This window comes from Clarias gariepinus, chromosome 1, assembly GCF_024256425.1.
Source record: "Clarias gariepinus isolate MV-2021 ecotype Netherlands chromosome 1, CGAR_prim_01v2, whole genome shotgun sequence".
NCBI classification, from domain to species: domain Eukaryota; kingdom Metazoa; phylum Chordata; class Actinopteri; order Siluriformes; family Clariidae; genus Clarias; species Clarias gariepinus.
In genome coordinates this window covers 386,481-406,811 of record NC_071100.1, presented here as the reverse complement: position 1 = coordinate 406,811, position 20,331 = coordinate 386,481, and the positions used below count along the sequence as shown (strand labels likewise).

The following is a 20,331-nucleotide window of genomic DNA, read 5'->3' as shown; positions in this document are numbered from 1 at the left end:
TTAAATGTAATGTCTTAGTCTGTAAAACTTATTACGGTTTTTCACTGTAAATTATCGCATGTTTTGTGGAATACGGTCTTATCCTGTAGCGGTATTTTACCGGTAAATTTACGGATATTTTTTACAGTGTATGAAAATTCTTAGAATTATGCATTTCCCATTAAATTTATGACTAAATCTTAGTTAGTTTTCCACAAAACATCTTAGCCCTAAAAATAGCCTATTTTTTTAATAAGGTAAAAATTAAGAGATTCTAAAACAGAGGCCAAAATGGCGGAAGGAAAAAAAATATTCTCCAAACACTGAACATAAAGCTAAAAGTAAACACTGCTCCTCTGTCAAATTTGGTTTTCTTGTTGTTTTACTTCCTTCCGTTTGTCTTGGATTGTTGGCCACATACCATGATAAAAGCTGAGCCATTTTCCTTTCATCAATCTGAAATGGATCATAAGTAATAAAATCAGTATGATAAATAAATGTAAGAACTTAAATATAGTAACTGTGTGGAAATTTATTGCTTTAAAAGTAGACACATTTTCAACATTTGGCTGTTTTAATTAACATTAGGATATTTAGTTTATAACAGAGATCTTGCATAAAGTAGCCTATAATCATTCAATTCATTCTTCATATATCATATATATTTTATTATCTTATATTCTATTTTCACAAAGAGCGCATTTCAAGACCTTTACAGAGGTCAGAGGTTATTTTTATCAACCAATCACAGTCCTTGAATTCTTACATCATCCCTGGCAATGGGATTAACCACACCCCCTCACTAAGATAACGGTTTTTGTACTTTCCTTACTCAGGGTTGCTCTAAAACGTAGTCTAAGACTCCCATCTAGGACTTTTTAGGCTAAGATAGGAGCTCTCTGAAAGAATTTTAAGAAGATTTGTGAATACGGGCCCAGGTGTTTTAGAAATATTAATAAAATTATATATAATAATATAAACAGCAAAAATAATAGTTTATAATAATAATGTTTTCCTGTCTCTCTTTAGCGCTATCTTACACTCTGTCCTGCTAATCACACAAAACCTCATAACACATAATGAGAAGTGAGAAGGGAAATCTAAAGTGAGTGCTATTGTTGTTTGATCTTTAGCTGTGTGAGGACGTGAGAACAAAGACTTCAGATGGAGGAACGTCCACATGGTCAGAAGTGAAGAAAGAGCAGACACTGGAGCTGAACATCAGCAGCCATGGAGACGACCTGGACACCAAAACTGAAGACATCTCCATTAAAGAGGAAGATCCTGACAGTAATTATTTAGTCAGTATTCCCGATGCAGGCCTGGGAGTGTTTAATAATGGGCAGACTGTTCCAGTAGGTGCAAACCTCGGACCCTACCAGGGAGAGTTGGTGGACAGAGAGGAGGAACATGTGAACAGTGGATACTCCTGGGTGGTGAGTTTCTTATAAATGTCTTATAAAGATTTGTAATCCTTGGGTGATTCCATCTCAAATCAACCAGTGGGTTCCACCCAGAGGTGTGGACTCGAGTCATGTGACTTGGACTCGAGTCAGACTCGAGTCATGAATTTGATGACTTTAGACTCGACTTGACAAAATCTAAAAAGACTTGCAACTCGACTTGGACTTTAACATAAATAACTTGGACTTTCACTTGGACTTGCGCCTATTGACTTGTAAAGACTTGCTACTTCCCATAAAAAGCCCAAAGATAAAAAGTATGTTAACACGGTGTAACACTTGGATTTAATTAAACCGCTAGTTACTTTGCTACGGGGTCGAGAATCAAAATACGGGTTTTTAAACAACACTTCCGGTATTGCGCAATCAAGACAGGACAAGTAAAGACGCGACACAATAACTATGTATAAACCAAAACAAAGTGTATTAAACCAACAAACAAACAAACAAGGTGCACCAAAAACCAATATATACAAAATATATACAAATATAAACAATGTGTATGGTGTATGCGGGTGTGTGAGTGCGTGTATGATTGTCCAGAGTTAATGATATTGCAGTGTGTGAAATGATGCACGGGAGAGATTGGCTCGGCCTCACCGGTATCGATGACAAATCCGGGAGCTCGAGCAACGGAACGAGAGGTGAATTGTTAGTGTCTATGAGGAATAATCCAACCGGGGAAAAGTACTCCTTTCGAACCATCCAACAAACTCTCTCTCAGAATAAACAGCGCGCTAGGTAAATCTCTCCGTGACGAGCCACTTGCCGGTTCCGGCTTTATACCGGCACACGTGACCCGACGCCGCTTCCGGGTTCCCTCGCGCTGCGATCGCGCATGCTCGCGAGAGCTTACCGTGTGACCAACACAGTCAATGGGGACAAATAAAACCAGATCGGGCAAATTTACGAGCACAGGTGAGCCGCATTAGCTCCTTAATCCATTTCCCTGTTTGTTTAAAATGCCCTTTTATGTGGCTGCACTACATAGACCCCCCCCCAAGCCTCCGGCGTCTGAGGAGAACGTCCGTAAAAGCGCTTTAGATTAACCACGTTCATTATATCAGTTTTTTGTGGATTTCCCCAAGACACAGTGTAGTTAATTGGTCCCTTTTTGGTTTTTATTTCTGCTGGTCCCTCCCACTTGGGCGCTAGCTTGGCAGAAAATCTTTTCGCTGCGGAGGAGAGTGGGTGAGTTTTTATCCAAACTAGATCTCCCGGTTTAAAGTGCACATCTTTTCTCCGGGCATTGTAGTATCTAGCTTGTTTGGACTGTTGTTGTTTCACTCTTCGTCTCACCTCCTCCGTTATAAGTTGTTGTCGGTCTAGTAATGAGTAGGCTGTGTGATCAGGTGTTGGAGGGTGATTCATGAGCCTTTCGAGTGGCCCTTTTAGTTGCCGACCCAGTGTGAGTTCTGCAGGTGTCTTTCCCGTAGTTTCCTGTTGGGCTGTATTGATGGCGAATCTGAGCTCTGGTAACCATTGGTCCCAGTTTTGGTGATGGTCCCCGACGTATGAAGCGATCATTGTCTTCAGAGTTCGGTTAACTCGTTCCGTCAGGTTCGTTTGTGGGTGGTAGCTCGTAGTTAGCTTTTGGACGCTCCCCCAGGTTCGGCAGAGGTGTGCCAAGAGCTGAGACGTAAACTGTGGTCCTCGATCGGAAACTAGATATTTGGGGACTCCCCATCTAGTAAAGATTTCCTCTCTTAGTACCTTCACCAGTTTTGGCGTCTTTACATCCCTGAGGGGAAACATCTCCACCCATTTGGTAAAATAATCTACCACCACCAGCAGATATTCATTTTGCCTTTTACTTCGGGGAAAAGGACCCATGATGTCCAATCCCACGGTGTGTCCTGGCTCTGGAACCTCCGTGCTCTGTAGTAGCCCACTAGGTCTAGTGTTTTCTGTTTTATACTGTTGACACACGCTGCAAGTTCTCACATAGTGCCAGACGTCCTTCCGCACCGTGGGCCACCATGCCACATCTAGTAACCTCAGCAGGGTTTTTAGTTGCCCCAGGTGTCCTCCCAAGGGATTGTCATGATAGTAGTGTAAAAAGTTTTTTACTAATGACTGGGGGACAACTAGTTGAAATTTTTCTCCGTGTCTTACCGGTACCCGGCGATATAACGCCCCTTGGTGATGTTCGAAAGAGACCCTCTGCTCTCTTGTGCTTCGTGGCTGGTCTTTCGAGAGCAGCTTCGTGATGGTGGGGTCCTCATGTTGGGCTTGAGTTATCTCGCACAGGTCGTTTGGTAAGTCAGATGAACATTTAGAGGTTGTGATGGCGAGACATGGAGCGGTGCCCACTTCTAACGGCGGGGGCGCCCGGGATAGCGCATCTGGTCCCAGATTTAAGCAGCCTTTTCTATGATGTACTGTAAAAACGAACTGTTGTAGGCGTAACGTCCATCGGGTGAGACGAGAGCTGGTTTTCGGGCAGTTGAAGGCCCATGACAGGGCGGCATGGTCGGTAAAGACCTCAAAAGCACGACCTTCTAGATAGTGCCTCCATTTTTCAACAGCCCAGACCACGGCCAAACACTCCTTTTCTGACGTGGAGTAATTCTGCTCAGCTCCTCTCAACATTCGTGAGGCGTAAGCTACTGCTCATTCTCCTTCTGCTGCAGTTTGGGTGAGGATGGCTCCCAGGCCCACTTCGCTGGCGTCGGTGTGCAATTGGAATGGCAGATTTAGGTTCGGTTGTATTAGTACTGGTGGGTTTTGAAGTGCGTGTTTGATGACATCCATGCTGTTCTGGCATTCTTCGGTCCACTCCCATTTTACTCCCTTCCTTTTTAAATTATTTAATGGAGCTGTTATGTCTGCAAAGTGGGGAATGAACTTGTGATACCAGCCGGCGAGACCCAGAAAACGTTGAAGAGATTTTAAGTCTTACGGAGGAGGATATTCTGCCACTGCCTTTGTTTTCTCCGGGTCTAACTGCACACCTTCTTCAGAGATGACGTGACCAAGGAACTTCAGCCGCCTTTTGAAGAAATGACACTTCTTCATGTTGAGGGAGAGATTGGCTTGGGTGAGTCTGGAAAATACTGCGTTGAGATGCATTCTATGTTGTTCTAGTGATTGTGAGTAGATAATGATGTCATCTATATAGACAAAGCAATATTTTCCTCTTAAATCCGCCAAAACTTTCTCCATCAGTCGTTGGAACGTTGCAGCTGCGTTTCTGAGTCCGTAGGGCATGGACCGGAATTGAAACAGGCCTTTGGTAGTGATGAAGGCGGTCTTCTCACAGCTGTCTCTCTCCATCTCCACCTGCCAGTAACCGGATTGCAGATCCAATGTTGAGAACCAGGAGGCGCCATCCAGTGATTCAATGATGTCGTGTATTAAAGGCATTGGATATGCATCAGGTTTGGTTTTGCTGTTCAATTTTCTAAAATCTACACAGAAACGGTAAGTCCCATCGGGTTTAGGTACTAAAACAACAGGTGACGACCATGATGAACATGAAGGTTCGATGATGTTGTCCTTCAGCATCTGGTCGACTTGATCTTCTATAATTTTTTTCTTTAAGGGTGATACTCTGTATGCTCTGGATCTAAATGGGGTGTCGTCAGATAAAGTGATTCTATGTCTCTCTAATGCTGTTTTGCCCAAGATGTTGGAGGTGGTGCGGGGCCAAGTGGCCATTAGTTTCAGCAGCTCCTCTTCATTGTCGGTGTCCCAGGATGTCCCACTTTTTGTGTTTTCCTCCACGCATAGGAGATCCTCAGGAATCACTGGTAAGGCTAGATACAGGTTAGCTGTAGCCGGGAGATGAGGGTGTCTCCTTTGAGCAGACTTAGATGGCGCAGAGTGGGGTTGGAACATTATGAAGGGATGATAAGTGACTCCCTCCTCTGTTTTCAGCCCGTACTCCCCGCGTGCGACGTCCAAGGTGGCTCCTGTGGCTTGTAAGAAGTCCAGCCCCACGATCAGAGGGAAAGCCAGGTGAGAGTTGCTCATGACGTATGTGTCCAGCTCACATTCGAGAGTGTGCCAGATGTAGTGAAGCCTTCTCTGGGTTTGCGCCTGGTGTGTTTTCCCATCAGCCATAACAAACTTCTGAGGAGAAGGAACATCACACCTGACTTCCTGTTCGCAGAGCTGCCTCCATAGATGTTCCCTCATCAACGTGTAGGAGCTCCCTGTATCGACCACAGCATTCACCTTCCTTCCTTGCACTGTTACTGGAACCAGGAGAAGCGAAGGAGTTGCCAGAGGTTGAGCAATGGAAAGTCCCGCTGCGTGCTTTGAAAGAACTCGCTCACCTGCCTTCTTATGACTCTTTTCCTTGTTGTGCTGGGAATCCACCTTCTGCCAGTAGTCTTTGGAGCTTTTGCAGTCTTTTTCCACCCTAGAACCTATCTTCACCAGCTGTTCCACGGTGTTCACTGTTCCTCTCAGACATCCTGCCACTCTTGGGTTGATGTTATTCAGGATTCGCCCCACTAGTTCTTCCTCGGAGATATCAGGCTTCCACTTCATACAGAGGGCGCGGTAGTCATAGGCGAAGTCTCTAAGGCGTTGACTAGGCTGCTGTACCAGAGACCTTAAGTTTTCTTCAACTTCAGTGAGGTAGTCATCCGGTAAGAAAGCCGCCATAAATGCCTGTTTAAAAGACTTCCAGTCCTTCACCTTGCCTTTCTCTGCCTTCCACCAGCTCAGAGCAGGTCCTCGTAGCACCGTGCTGAGGGTTCACAAGGGAAACACATCCAGATGGCTAGAGTTCGTCAGGGATTAAAAAACACTAACTGTCCTTTTTATTCTTTACCGCGCGCTGTAGAACCTCAGTGGTCCGCGCATAACCCTTCGCGGGCGAGCCTTCTCCTAAATGAGCGTTCCCTGTGGCCTTTTCAAGGGGGTGGGGTTAAAAAAACGCAGCACCGGATTGTTTGTATGAGGTAGCCTACGTGAGTGTATCACACAAGATAGGGAGCAAAGTTCTTTAATGTTATGTGAAGAAAACAACGTTATTGTTTGTATGAAGTAGCCTACTTCATTGAGAATATGTGCTACCATTTTACATTGCTACTAGCATTTACTAACATTTGTATTTTTATGTATCTGAGCAATGTTCTTTCATAAAAAAAGGTTTGTTCAATAAATACAGATCTTACAACCATACATAATCTGTATACATTTTATTTTTCTGCTAAAAAGACTTGAAAAGACTCGAAAGTCAAACCGAATGACTTGGGACTTGACTCGGGACTTGCCTGTCTTGACTCGGGACTTGACTCGGGACTTGAGGGTAATGAATTGAGACTTACTTGTGACTTGCCAAACAATGACTTTGTCCCACCTCTGGTTCCACCACATGATCACAGATTTTGCTGATTTTTTCACCAATTGTTGGTATTGGCATGAAAATAAAAAAACCCAATTTTTTTTTCCCAACTCCCGCTCGTTAAAAAATGGCAGCCATCTTGATTTTTGGCCTCGACGCGCTTCGACGTGCCACGCCCCTTTTTGAAATCCTCTTTTTCTAGATAACTCACTTGCTGTATGTCATATGGAGATGAAACTGGGTATATTTATGTAATTTTTCATGTAGATTCAGATTCTGCGATTAGAATTTGGCTATCTCTTGTGGTTATGGAGATATTTCTGAAAAACCATTTTTTGGGGTACCCCTTTTCGACCCCCCAGAACCCAAGGTCTGCATGTATATATGTCACTCAAAAAAATTGGGGTTACTTCACATCACCTCATCTTGAAAATAAATAAAAAACAGAGTTGTGTTATGCCTTGTTTTATAGAAATCTTTAAAAATGAATTGTCCAGGTTTTGCAACATTTTATGATTTGACATACAGAAATGTACTGCAATATCTGTAGAATACTTCAATTCAATTCAATTCAATTTTATTTGTATAGCGCTTTTAGCAATTTTCATTGCCGCAAAGCAGCTTTACATAGTCAAAAGAATTATTTAGGTTTGTATGAAATGTGAATTTGTATGAATTAAAATGGTCAGTTTGTCCCTGGTGAGCAAGCCGAGGGCGACAGTGGCAAGGAAAAACTCCCTGAGATGGTAATAGGAAGAAACCTTGAGAGGAACCAGACTCAACAGGGAACCCATCCTCATTTGGGTGAAACAGAAAGCAGTAAATGATCTGCATTTATACAGTGTGTAGGGTGGGAGGCAGTTCAGCTATAATAGCTGATGTTAATTGATGTTAATATGGAGTCCAGGTAGTTATTGAAGACCCAGGTAGACTTGTAAGAAGTTCCAGTCATGAACTATCGAACTGTCAAGTCCCCAGAGAAACAGTTGCCAACACCAGTCAAGGCCAGAACCATTTTCTAGGTAGAGAGAATCATTCCCAGACACCAGACGCATCCCAGAGAGACACACGGGGCATCCATGTGACGAGATCTTCAGCCAGAAGCGGGGCACCAGGATGGGTCAGACAGGTCCGGAGGGCAGAGGGAGTCTGGATCACTGGCAGCTCAGGAACGACATGTGTAGCTCGACAGAGAGAGAGAGAAAGAGTGAAAGGGGGGGACAGGAGGAGAGAGGAAAAAGAAAGAGGGGGGAAAGAGAAGAAGAGGAGAGATGGCAGTTAGGTATGGTCACAGTCACACAATGTATAATGTGAATGTATATTAACTGTAGCGTGCAAGCAGAGACTCCGGCAGGACTAACTATGACAGCATAACTAAAAGGGAGAGCCAGAAGGAAAAACAAACATGAGGGCTTCCTGACATGTAAAGCAAACAATCACCTCACCGTCAGCAAACCTGAGTGATCAATGAGAGTGAGGAAGACAGCATCCAAACATACCAGTTCACCATAATACTCTACGTCCATGAGTCCCCCAGATCTGCTCCTTTACCTAAGGCTAATCTATTTATAAAAATGCTCGGCTAAATAAATAGGTTTTTAGCCTGGACTTAAACACTGAGACTGTGTCTGAGTCCCGAACACTATTTGGAAGACTATTCCATAACTTTGGGGCTTTGTAAGAAAAAGCTCTGCCCCCAGCTGTATTTTTCATAATACGCGGTACTGACAAGCAGCCTGCATCCTTTGATCGAAGTAGGCGTGGCGGATCGTAAGACACTAGCAGTTCGCTCAGGTACTGCGGCGCGAGACCATTTAATGCTTTATATGTCAAGAGTAGTATTTTAAAATCAATGCGAAATTTCACAGGGAGCCAATGGAGTGAAGATAAGATAGGGGTGATGTGCTCATATCTTCTGGTTCTGGTGAGGACTCTCGCTGCTGCATTCTGGACTAGCTGAAGCTTATTTATGCATCTAGCTGAACAACCAGACAGTAAGGCATTACAATAGTCCAACCTAGAGGTGATTAAAGCATGAACTAGTTTTTCTGCGTCGTTAAGCGACAATAAATTTCTTATTCTGGCAATATTTCTGAGGTGAAAGAATGCTATCCTGGTAATATTATCTACATGTGCTTCAAATGAAAGGCTGGAATCAATAATCACACCAAGGTCTTTCACTGTTGCATTTGATGGAACAGAAAGGCCATCTAAAGTTACGGTATGATCTAAAATTTTACTCCTAGCTGTATGCGGTCCTATGACTAGAACTTCTGTCTTATCCGGATTTAGCAGAAAGAAGTTAGTTAGCATCCAATTTCTTATGTCCTGCACACATTGCTCAATTTTAGTAAGCTGTTTTTTCTCATCAGGTTTTGCTGAGACATATAACTGTGTATCGTCAGCATAACAATGAAAACTAATACCATGCTTACGGATTATGTTGCCCAGAGGAAGCATGTAAAGGGAAAAAAGCAGTGGACCTAAAACTGAACCCTGCGGAACGCCAAACTCCACTAGAGAACATGCAGAATAATCACCATTTAAGTCTACATACTGATAACGATGGGTCAGATAGGATCTGAGCCAGGAGAGGGCTGTACCCTTAATTCCCACTACATTTTCTAATCTGTGAAGAAGAATAGCGTGATCAACAGTGTCAAAAGCTGCACTGAGGTCAAGTAATACAAGCATAGTTACACAACCCTGATCAGAGGCCAATAGAATGTCATTTACTACTTTAACGAGCGCTGTCTCTGTACTGTGATGAGGCCTAAATCCTGACTGATACAGATCATGTATGCCATTCCTATGTATATATGAGCATAGCTGCTCCGCTACTATCTTTTCCAGAATCTTAGAGATAAAGGGGAGGTTTGATATTGGTCTGTAACTGGACAGCTGACAGGGGTCGAGGTCAGGTTTCTTAATTATTGGTTTGATAACTGCTAATTTAAAAGATTTTGGAACATATCCAATGCTGAGTGAAGAATTAATTATTCTCAACAGGGGTTCTATTATTGCTGGTACTATCTGTTTAAGAAAATGTGTCGGTACAGGATCTAATATACAGGTTGATGAATTTGAAGAAGAGATGAGTGAAATTAGTTCATTCTCTTTAAGGGGAGTAAAGTATTCTAGGTTCTGGTCTGACATGGCTAGATTAACATCTGCATCAATTACATTGTTCGGTTTCAAAACCTCAATTTTAGAATACTTAATGCATACTCATAAAATCTGCTCCTTTCAAAGTAAAAGTAACCTTAAATTCTTCTGTAATGCATATCTAGTCAAAGACTGTTTCTCTTGGAGTTCTTTTAAATAAACAGCTTGGGCCTTGGCTGTATAGTGATGAGCTGTGCAGGAGTCACATTTTTCACAAAGTCTCATAATAAAATCAGACACAAAGACATGTCAGAAATTTTGCCATGGCTTTCATGATTCCACTGCTTGAACTGAACAGTGTCATCTGGGTCCAAATCAGCATTTTCAAATATACCATCAAGATTAGGGCTGGGCCATATTATACCTTTCACAGTAATACCAGTACAATGTTAGGCAATGATAAGAAAATGAAATATCGCGATTGAATAGGGGTAAAACGCGCATGCGCAGTGCCTTTGTTTTCATACATTTTTATGGGGGAAAAAGCATGGCGGCGGCGGAGAATGAGAAGGGCGAAAGCGGATCGTTGATGAACCAGAATTTGTTTGTAAAAATGGTGCAACTTCAGTAGTGTGGAACTGGTTTGGTTTTCGCCCGTCAGATACCCAACAAAGCAAAATTTTTTGTAGAACATAACAAGCAAGCGGTTCGTCGTGGCATTTACAGAATGTCTGGGTTCAAAAAGAGGGATCTCATTAATTTCAACGCATCTGTAGCTTAAAGAAACAGCGTTTATTTATTTATTTTTTTATAAAAAATTAAATTAAAATAATTGAGGACATTTCTGTACCTAATTGAGGTGTACCTTTTGGGGGTCTCAGATCTGATTACTTTGGTACCAGTTTGGGGTCACCAGGTCATATGACCTAAAAGCTATTGAAGAAATAGCTTTTTTTAAAATAGAAAATAAAATAAAAATGAATGAAGACATATCTTGGGATAAAATCAGGTGTACCTTGTGTGGGGCTCTAATGAGATTATATTGGTACTAGTTTGGGGTCACCAGGTGACATGACCAAAAAGCTATTGAAGAAATAGTGATTTATTTAATAAAAATATATAATATTTGCAAATTAATTCACAATACTCAATTAATATTATCTATTAACCAGATGAACCAGAATTGGTTTGTAAAAATGGTGCAACATCAGTAGTGTGGAACTGGTTTGGTTTTCGCCCGTCAGATACCCAACAAAGCACAATTTTTTGTAGAACATACCATGCAAGCGGGTCGTCGTGGCGAAGGGAGGAAACACCACAAACCTTTTTTATAATTTAAAGCAGAAGCACTTGTTTAAGTACAACAAAGCTGTTAAAGTACGTGAAAAACCTCCATGAGCCGTAGCATAATTTATCCATGTTTTTTGTTTGCTTGTTTTGTTTTTACTCAAGAGTTTTGAGTTTTATTATTTGACCTATTTATTTACCACACTGCAGTTTTATGTTGCAAAGCAACTCTTTTTAAGTTTTGTGTATATTATACATGGTTATGCTCAGGATATGTCAGCCCATTTCCACTGGAAATGCCTTTTGGTTAAATTGTCAGCAAGGAATTTGCATTTGCACTGTTAAAATTTTATATAGCTTTAATGCACATACAAACAGCTGCTAGTTAATAGAAAATAAGTTGATTGGTGTTTTTTTGCACTAATAAAGTTTTGGAATTGTAAAGTATTTTGTCTCGTGTCCATCATATCGTCAATTATATCGTTATCGCAAATGTTCAAATATATATCGTGATAAATATTTTTGGCCATATTGCCCTTCCCTCATTAAGATAATCAGATAGTTTTGATTGGGGGCCACTGCTCACGCCTGTGCGACATATAGTCACGAGAATCCAGGGTCACTCATGGAGTTGGTTGGAGATGATTCAACTTTCTGATCAGTATGAACCTGAATGGTTCAGTTACAGGATACTGTTTGACAGTGATACATGTATCTTACATGTACCACCATAAAATAACACATTTACTGGTAGATAAGGCCTATTGTGTAGATCCATGTACATTCTCTGTATATAAAATATGTATCAAATCGTAAAACATTTGCAAAACCTGGACAATTAATTTTTGATGATTTCTATAAAACAGGGCATAACACACCTCTGGTTTTTATTTATTTTCAAGATAAGGTGATGTGAAGTAACCCCTATTTTTTTGAGTAACATATATACATGCAGACCTTACAAGTCTACCTGGGTCTTCAATAACTACCTGGACTCCATATTAACATCAATTAACATCAGCTATTATAGCTGAACTGCCTTCCACCCTACACACTGTATAAATGCAGATCATTTACTGCTTTCTGTTTCACCCAAATGAGGATGGGTTCCCTGTTGAGTCTGGTTCCTCTCAAGGTTTCTTCCTATTACCATCTCAGGGAGTTTTTCCTTGCCACTGTCGCCCTCGGCTTGCTCACCAGGGACAAACTGACCATTTTGATTCATACAAATTCACATTTCATACAAACTTAAATAATTCTTTTGACTATGTAAAGCTGCTTTGCGGCAATGAAAATTGCTAAAAGCGCTATACAAATAAAATTGAATTGAATTGAATTGAACCTTGGGTTCTGGGGGGTCGAAAAGGGGTACCCCCAAAAAATGTTTTTTCAGAAATATCTCCATAACCACAGGAGATAGCCAAATTCTGATTACGGAATCTGAATCTACATAAAAAAAATACATAAATATACCCAGTTTCATCTCCATATGACATACAGCAAGTGAGTTATCTAGGAAAAGAGGATTTCAAAAAGGGGCGTGGCACGTCTCGAATCGCGTCAAGGCCAAAAATCAAGATGGCTGCCATTTTGTAACGAGCGGGAGTTGGGACAAAAAAATTGGGGGGTTTTATTTTCATGCCAATACCAACAATTGGTGAAAAAATTAGCAAAATCTGAGAAGTGATGGTGGAAAATTTCTCTTCCACTGGTTCATTTGAGATGGAATCACCCCCTTGCATATTTGTATGAAGCAGAACGTCACTAATGGAGCTTAATGTAGACAATATCAGTTCATTTCTGCTAGTGATATGTAGAGAGACTGTGTTATCATATTACAAATGTTTATTATTATTATTCTATTGATTGATAACGATAACTCAGGACTCCAGGTTGTGACTGAAATGGTCACTACTGTTCCTAATGTTACCTATAAAAGGGGTTTAATTTTGGCGCCCTGTAATTATTATTCACTGAATTTTATATAAAATTTTAAGTAAACACGTTTACAAGCAACACTAATAACACTAAATATCTATTAATGTGATATAAAGTGTTGTGGCAGAGGGGGCATAGTTAGGAGTCATTATGAAAACATGACTCAAGGACGCCACATAGTCACAAACATGCCTCACAAAATAAAAAAAAATTAAGTTTGAGAAATATTTTATGTACTGTTGGCATGACACAGGACTGATGTTATCGCTCACCTTTTCTTCTTCGGACAAGCCTTTTTCCAGATGCCACAAACAATCGGAAAGGGGCGTTATCTGAGAATATGACTTTGCCCCAGTCCTCAGCAGTCCATTCACCATACTTTCTGCAGAAGATCAATCTTTCCCTGATGTTTTTTTTTGGAGAGAAGTGGCTTCTTTGCTGCCCTTCTTGACACCAGGCCATCTTCCAAAAGTCTTCGCCTCACTGTGCGTGCAGATGCGCTCACACCTGCCTGCTGCCATTCCTGAGCAAGTTCTGCACTGGTGGCACACCGATCCCGCAACTGAATCCTCTTTGGGAGACGATCCTGGCGCTTGCTGGACTTTCTTGGACGCCCTAAAGTCTTCTTAACAAGAATTGAACCTCTTTCCTTGAAGTTCTTGATGATCCTATAAATTGTTGATTTAGGTGCAATCTTAGTAGCCACAATGTCCTTGCCTGTGAAGCAATTTTTATGCAACGCAATGATGGCTGCACACGTTTCTTTGCAGTTCACCGTGGTTAACAATGGAAGAACAATGATTTCAAGCATCACCCTCTTTTTAACATGTACAAGTCTGCCATTCTAACCCAATCAGCCTGACATAATGATCTCTAGCCTTGTGCTCGTCAACATTCTCACCTGAGTTAACAAGACGATTAGTGAAATGATCTCAGCAGGTCCCTTAATGACAGCAATGAAGTGCAGTGGAAAGGTCTTTTTGGGATTAAGTTAATTTTCATGGCAAAGAAGGACTATGCAATTGGTATGGCACAATTTTAAATTAAAATTTTATTTGTAACATACACAGTCATACACAGTACGATATGCAGTGAAATGCTTTAAAAAAATTCCAAACCAGACAGTGATGCAGCTGCTCAGGATGCTCTCAAGAGTCCCTCTATAGAAGGTGTAAGGATGAGGGGTGTAAGCTGGGCCTTCCTCAGCCTCAAAAAGAAAAGACGGTGTTGGGCTTTCTTATGCAGAGACCTGGTGTTGAGGGACCAGGTGGGGTTCTTCTCCAGGTGGACACCCTGGAATTTGGTCATGTTGACGATCTCCAGAGTGGTCAAATTCAAATTCAAATTTTATTTGTCACATACACAGTCATACACAGTACGAAATGTAGTGAAATGCTTACACGACCGCCAGTGACCTTAAAAAGAGAATTAAAACTTATAATAAGTAATAAATATCAATAGAAGAAATATGATAGAAAATTTAAATAAAAAAATTAAAGTAAAATTTAACTAGAAAAAATAGAACTTGAAAATAAAAATATACTGTACACATAGAACTATAATGGTGTGCAAATATGCATAGAAAAAGTGACTTTGTGCAATGGTTATTAAAGTGTCTTTGTGCAATGGTCCAGAATGTAAACGTAAACATGTAGTGTAGATGTGATGTGCATGGAGTTGTCCATAGTGTCCATGGATGTATAAAGATTGATTGATTGAGAGAATTGTGAAAATATTGTTAGTTTTGCATAGTGGTGTGGTTGAGAGACCTTATCGCCTGCGGGAAGAAGCTCCTCCTCAGTCTCTCTGTGTTGGCCCTCAGGGAGTGGAATCGCTTCCCAGACCGCAACAGAGTGAACAGTCCATTGTTGGGATGGCTGAGGTCCTTCACAACCTTCCTGGCCTTGGTCCAGCACCGCTTGGTGTAGATTGAGTGCAGGTCAGGGAGCTCGGTGCGGATGATGCGCTCAGCTGATCGCACCACCCTCTGTAGAGCTCGTCTGTCCTGCATGGTGCTGTTCCCGAACCAGGTCGTGATGTTTCCCGTCAGGATGCTCTCTATGGTGCAGGAGTAAAAATTCCTGAGCACCTTGGAGGGCAGTCTAAAGTCTCTCAAGCGTCTGAGGTGGTACAGACGCTGCCGGGCTTTTTTTACCACGGTGTTGATGTGACAGGACTATGTCAGGTCCTGCGTGATGTGAACACCGAGGTATCTGAAGCTGTCCACTCTCTCCACTGGGCTCCTGTTGATGATGGGGGTCTGGTAGTTCCTCACCTGCTTTGTACTGAAGTCCACTATCAGCTCCTTTGTCTTGCTGACGTTCAGGAGGAGATTGTTTCTCTGGCACCAGTTTTTCAGATTTCCAACCTCCTCCAGGTAGGCCGTCTCATCGTTGTTGGTGATCAGGGCCCCCACGACACTGTCGTCAGCAAACTTGATGACGGTGGTGGAGTTGGTAGTGGCCACGCAGTCAGAGGTGTACAGAGAGTACAGCAGGGGGCTCAGAACACAACCCTGGGGGGCTCCAGTACTGAGAGTGATGGAGGCTGAGACATGTCCGCCCATCCTTACTGCCTGTGGTCTGCCAGTCAGAAAATTGGAGATCCACTGACACATGGATGAGCTGAGTCCCAGGTGCTCCAGCTTGGTGGTGAGTGTGGAGGGAATTATGGTATTAAATGCAGAGCTGTAGTCGATGAAGAGCATTTTCACATAATTCCCCCTCCGAGTGTCCAGGTGAGTGAGAGATGTATGGAGGAGATGTGGGATTGCATCGTCCGTGGAACGGTTTGGACGGTATGCAAACTGTAGTGGGTCCAGTGTGTCTGGTAGTGAAGAAATGATAAAGTCTCTGACCAGGCGTTCAAAGCACTTCATCACTACTGAAGTGAGGGCTACAGGGCAATAATCATTGAGGGAAGCAGGATGAGGTTTCTTTGGGACAGGAACAATGATGGACTCTTTGAAGCATGTGGGGATCACCGACTGAGATAAAGAGATTTTGAATATCTCAGTGAACACAGGTGCTAGCTGGTCTGCGCAGGCTCTGAGGATACGGCCTGAGATGCCGTCTGGACCTGCTGCTTTCCTTGTGTTCACTCTCTTGAAGGCTCTCCTCACGTCATGCTCGGTGATGATGAACGCGCTTCCGGTGCTGGCAGTGACTTCCTGTCTGCAGCCGTTAGCGCCGCTAGCATTAGCATCGCTAGCGTCTTTAGCTGCAGCCTCGAAGCGAGCATAGAAAGTGTTCAGCTCATCTGCCAGAGTCACGTCTGCGTTCGTCATACCGGATGTTGTTGCTTTATAATCAGTAATTGTCCTTAATCCCTGCCACAGGCTCCTAGAGTCACTCTGTTGGAGTTGTGACTCTAGTTTCCTCCCGTAGCGCTGCTTCGCCTCTTTCACCACCTTCCAGACGTTGTATGACGCAGCCTTGTACGGTTCCATGTCCCCCGACGCGAGTCCCGTGTTGTAGGCAGCGGAGCGAGATTTCAGAGCGTCGCGGATGGTTTTATCCACCCATGGCTTCTGGTTGGGAAACGTTTCAATAGTCTTTTTCTCCACGGTATCATCCGCTAGTTTCCCGATGAATCCCACAACCGCTTCCGTAAACACGCTGACGTCATCGGAGCTGTTCCTAAACATGTCCCAGTCTGCGTCATCGAGTGCGTCCTGTAACGCGGCCACCGATTGGTCCGTCCAGCGCGCGACCTCCCTCTGAACCGGAACTTCCTGTTTCAGCCTTTGTTTGTATTTTGGCATAAGGAAGATGGCGGCGTGGTCGGATTTACCAAACGGAGGGCGAGATTGTGCCTTGTAGCTGTCCTTGACTGTAGTGTAGCAATGATCCAGTGTCCTTTTGCCCCTGGTGGGGCAGGTGATATGCCGATGAAAGTTTGGCGCTGCGCGTTTGAGGTTGGCACTATTAAAGTCCCCCGCCACAATAAGCGCAGCGTCCCGGTGTTGTGTTTGGTGCTGTGTGAGTGCCTCATGCAGCTCGCATAAGGCAGTGTCCATGTCCGCTTGTGGTGGAATATAAACGGCACTGATTATGACCGATGTAAACTCCCGAGGAAGGTAAAAAGGATGACACATGATGGACAGTAGTTCCAGATTTGGTGTGCAGGAGCGTGTGAGAGGAACAATGCTCGCGCTGTTGCACCAGCTGCTGTTCACCATTAAACACACGCCGCCTCCCCTTGACTTCCCCGAGTCCCGTGTCCTGTCCATGCGGTGAACCGAGAAGAACTCGGCCGGCTGGATGGTGTGGTCCGGCACCGCTGGGTTCAGCCATGTCTCGGTGAAGCAGAGGAGATTGCAGTCCCGAATGTCTCTCTGGAACTTTATCCTGGCCCTGAGGTCATCGAGCTTGTTCTCCAGTGACTGGACGTTGGCGAGCAGGATGTTAGGCAGATGTGTGCGGTGTGCACGGGCTCTCAGCCTGTTCCTGACGCCGGCTCGTTTTCCTCGGGGCCGCCGCGTCGCATCCTTTGTTTTCCCTCAGGATCTCACTCGGCCAGCTCGGATCCGGAGTTAAAAACGTCGAATTGTGAGTACATTGTATACCAATAAAAACAAGAGTGTCTCTATCATAACTAATGTACTCCATGGTGGTAATTTGACTGGTTTTAAAACGGTAAAAACTAACTTAAAGAACAAAAACAAAGAAAAGGTGGTCGGAGCAGTCGTGACGGCAGCCGACCTCACCGGCGCCATCTTGGATCTTGGGTCGCTCCATGAAGTCTTTCTGAAGTCAACAACCATTTCCTTTGTCTTGTCGACATTCAGAGGCAGAAGGTTGTTTTCTTTACACCAGTCTGTTAGCCTTTGCCTATTCTCTCTGTATGCTGACTCGTCGTTCTTGCTAATGAGACCCACTCCGGTCGTGTTATCAGCAAACTTGATGATGTGATTCGAACTGTGTGTCGCTACATAGTCGTGAGTCAGCAGCATGAACAGCAGGGGACTGAGCACGGTGGTGCTGGACATGCAGCTCCTGATCCGTACTGACTGAGGCCTTTCGGTCAGAACGTCCAGGATCCAGTTACAGAGGGAGGTGTTCAGGCCCAACAGGCTCAGCTTCCCAATCAGGTGATGGGGGATTATAGTGTTGTATGCTGAAACCTATGTACGGCATTTGAATGTAGTTGTTCTTATTTGTCCACGTGTGTGAGGGAAAGGTGGAGTGTGGAGGAGATGGCATCATCCGTTGAACAGTTAGGACGATACGCAAAACTGCAGTGGGTCCAGTGGGGGGGGCTGCAAGGTCTTGATGTGTCTCATGACGATCCGCTCAAAGCACTTTATGATGATGGGTGTGAGTGCAACAGGACGTTAGTCATTGAGACAGGACCCAGAAGACTTCTTTGGCACGGGGATGATGGTGGTGGTCTTGAAGCACATGGGAATGATGGCGCGGCTCAGAAAGCTGTTGAAGATGTCGGTGAAAACATCTGCCAGCTGTTCAGCACATTCTCTGAGCACTCTGCCTGAGATATTGTATGGTCCAGCAGTTTTCCTTACATCAGGTGTGGTGAGACACAGCACTTGGTCGTTGAGAGGAGTGATGGTCTTCTTTGCCTTTACGTCGACAGAACGTAGAAGTTGTTCAGCGCATCTGGAAGGGAGCCGTCACCGTTACAGACATTTGATGTCATCTTGTAGTTTCTGCCACATGCGCAAAGTGTCACCGCTGTCCCTGAATTCTCTGTGTGTGTGTGCGCTTTGCCTCTCTGATGGCCCGGGAAAGTTTGGCCCTTGTTGTTCTTAGGGCCATCTTGTCCCCCGCTCTGAAGGCAGGTTCTAAGGTCTTCAGAAGTGCACAAACCTCTTCAGTAATCCACGGTTTCTGGTTGGGTCGTGAGATGATGTTCTTGGAGACAGTGACTTCATCGGTGCACTTGTTCATGTAGCTGGTCACTGATAACGTGTACTCCTATAAGGCGGTGAAGTCAACAGAAGTTACAGCTTTCCTGAACATGTTCCAGTCAGTGTTCTCGAAACAGTTCTGTAGAGCAGAGATGGATCCTGCTGGCCAGATTTTTACCTGTTTCAGAACCGGTCTTGAACGCCTGACGAGTGGTTTGTATGCTGGAATTAGCACAACAAAGATGTGGTCTAAGTACCCCAGGTGTAATATGCGCCCGGGATGTTTGTGTAAACCAGATACAGCATGTCTTCTCCTCTCGTTGCAAAGTCCACATACAGATGAAATTTAGGGAGCACTGACTTGATATTTGCATGGTTAAAATGTCCAGCAACAATAAACAGTTCATCGGGGTGTGTGTTCTGCAGTTTACTGATCATTGCATACATTTCCCATAGTGCTTCCTTAGCATTAGCATTAGGTGGAATGTACACTCCGATAATGAAAACGGTGGTGAATTCCCGCGGTAAATAAAAAGGTCTGCACCTAACAGTCACAAACTCTACCAGCGATGAGCAATAACTAGAAACTAGCACAGAGTTCTTGCACTATTTCGTATTGATGTAAACACACAAGCCAAGGCCGAGAGTCTTACCGCACAGAGCTACATTTCTGTAGGTGCGAAATGAGGCCAGTCCGTCTAGCTGTATGGTCAGACACTAGCTTCTGGCAGTGTTTCTGAGGAATCTTAGCCCGTTCATCACTTCGTAAACAGAATGTAAAGACACTGAAATGTCAGTCAGAAAAGCAAACTCAGCACATGTGAAAGAGTTACTACAAGCAGCCACAACTGAATACAAACCAGACCTAAATCTGGTATGCCAAATATGCTAATCCATCACAGGGCATATACACACACACTCACACCCTATGGATAATTTGGGAACATCAGTTAACCTAACCTACATGTCTTTGGAATGTGAGAGGAAACCGGAGTACCCGGAGGGAACCCATCAAGCACGAGGAGAACATGCAAACTCCATGAACATAGAGACGGGAATCGAGCCTGGCTGGGATCGAACCCAGACCCTGAAGGCGCAAGGCGACAGTGGTAACCACTACACCACTGTGCCGCCCTTTCCGTGTTCAGTATGCGCCTTATAGTGCAGAGTGCCTCCTCTGGAATCTGTTAGCAGCAGAAGATAGCTTTCTCTCTCTGCCACATCCAGGTAGTGTAGCCACCACCTTTGCTATTATTTTTATATCATTGTCCTTGTTTGTGCAAGGCAATTATTTCTTCTCTTAAGTTTATTAAAAACTTGTGACTTGGCCATTTCTGACATGCAGGCAAACATTTTAATCAACAAATCTCTAGAAAGTTCAGGTATTTGAT

The 20,331-nt window shown here is 43.6% G+C and overlaps 1 protein-coding gene across 1 annotated transcript in view; it reads left to right on the top strand.

Annotated features, from left to right (window-relative positions):
• LOC128523492 (histone-lysine N-methyltransferase PRDM9-like) overlaps positions 1-20,331 on the top strand; it is a 57,945-nt gene that overhangs the window by 16,577 nt on the left and 21,037 nt on the right. Inside the window, exon 3 of the mRNA XM_053495687.1 lies at positions 1,113-1,415. Coding sequence (XP_053351662.1) covers positions 1,113-1,415 — 303 coding nt within the window. The remainder of the gene's footprint in view (positions 1-1,112; positions 1,416-20,331) is intronic.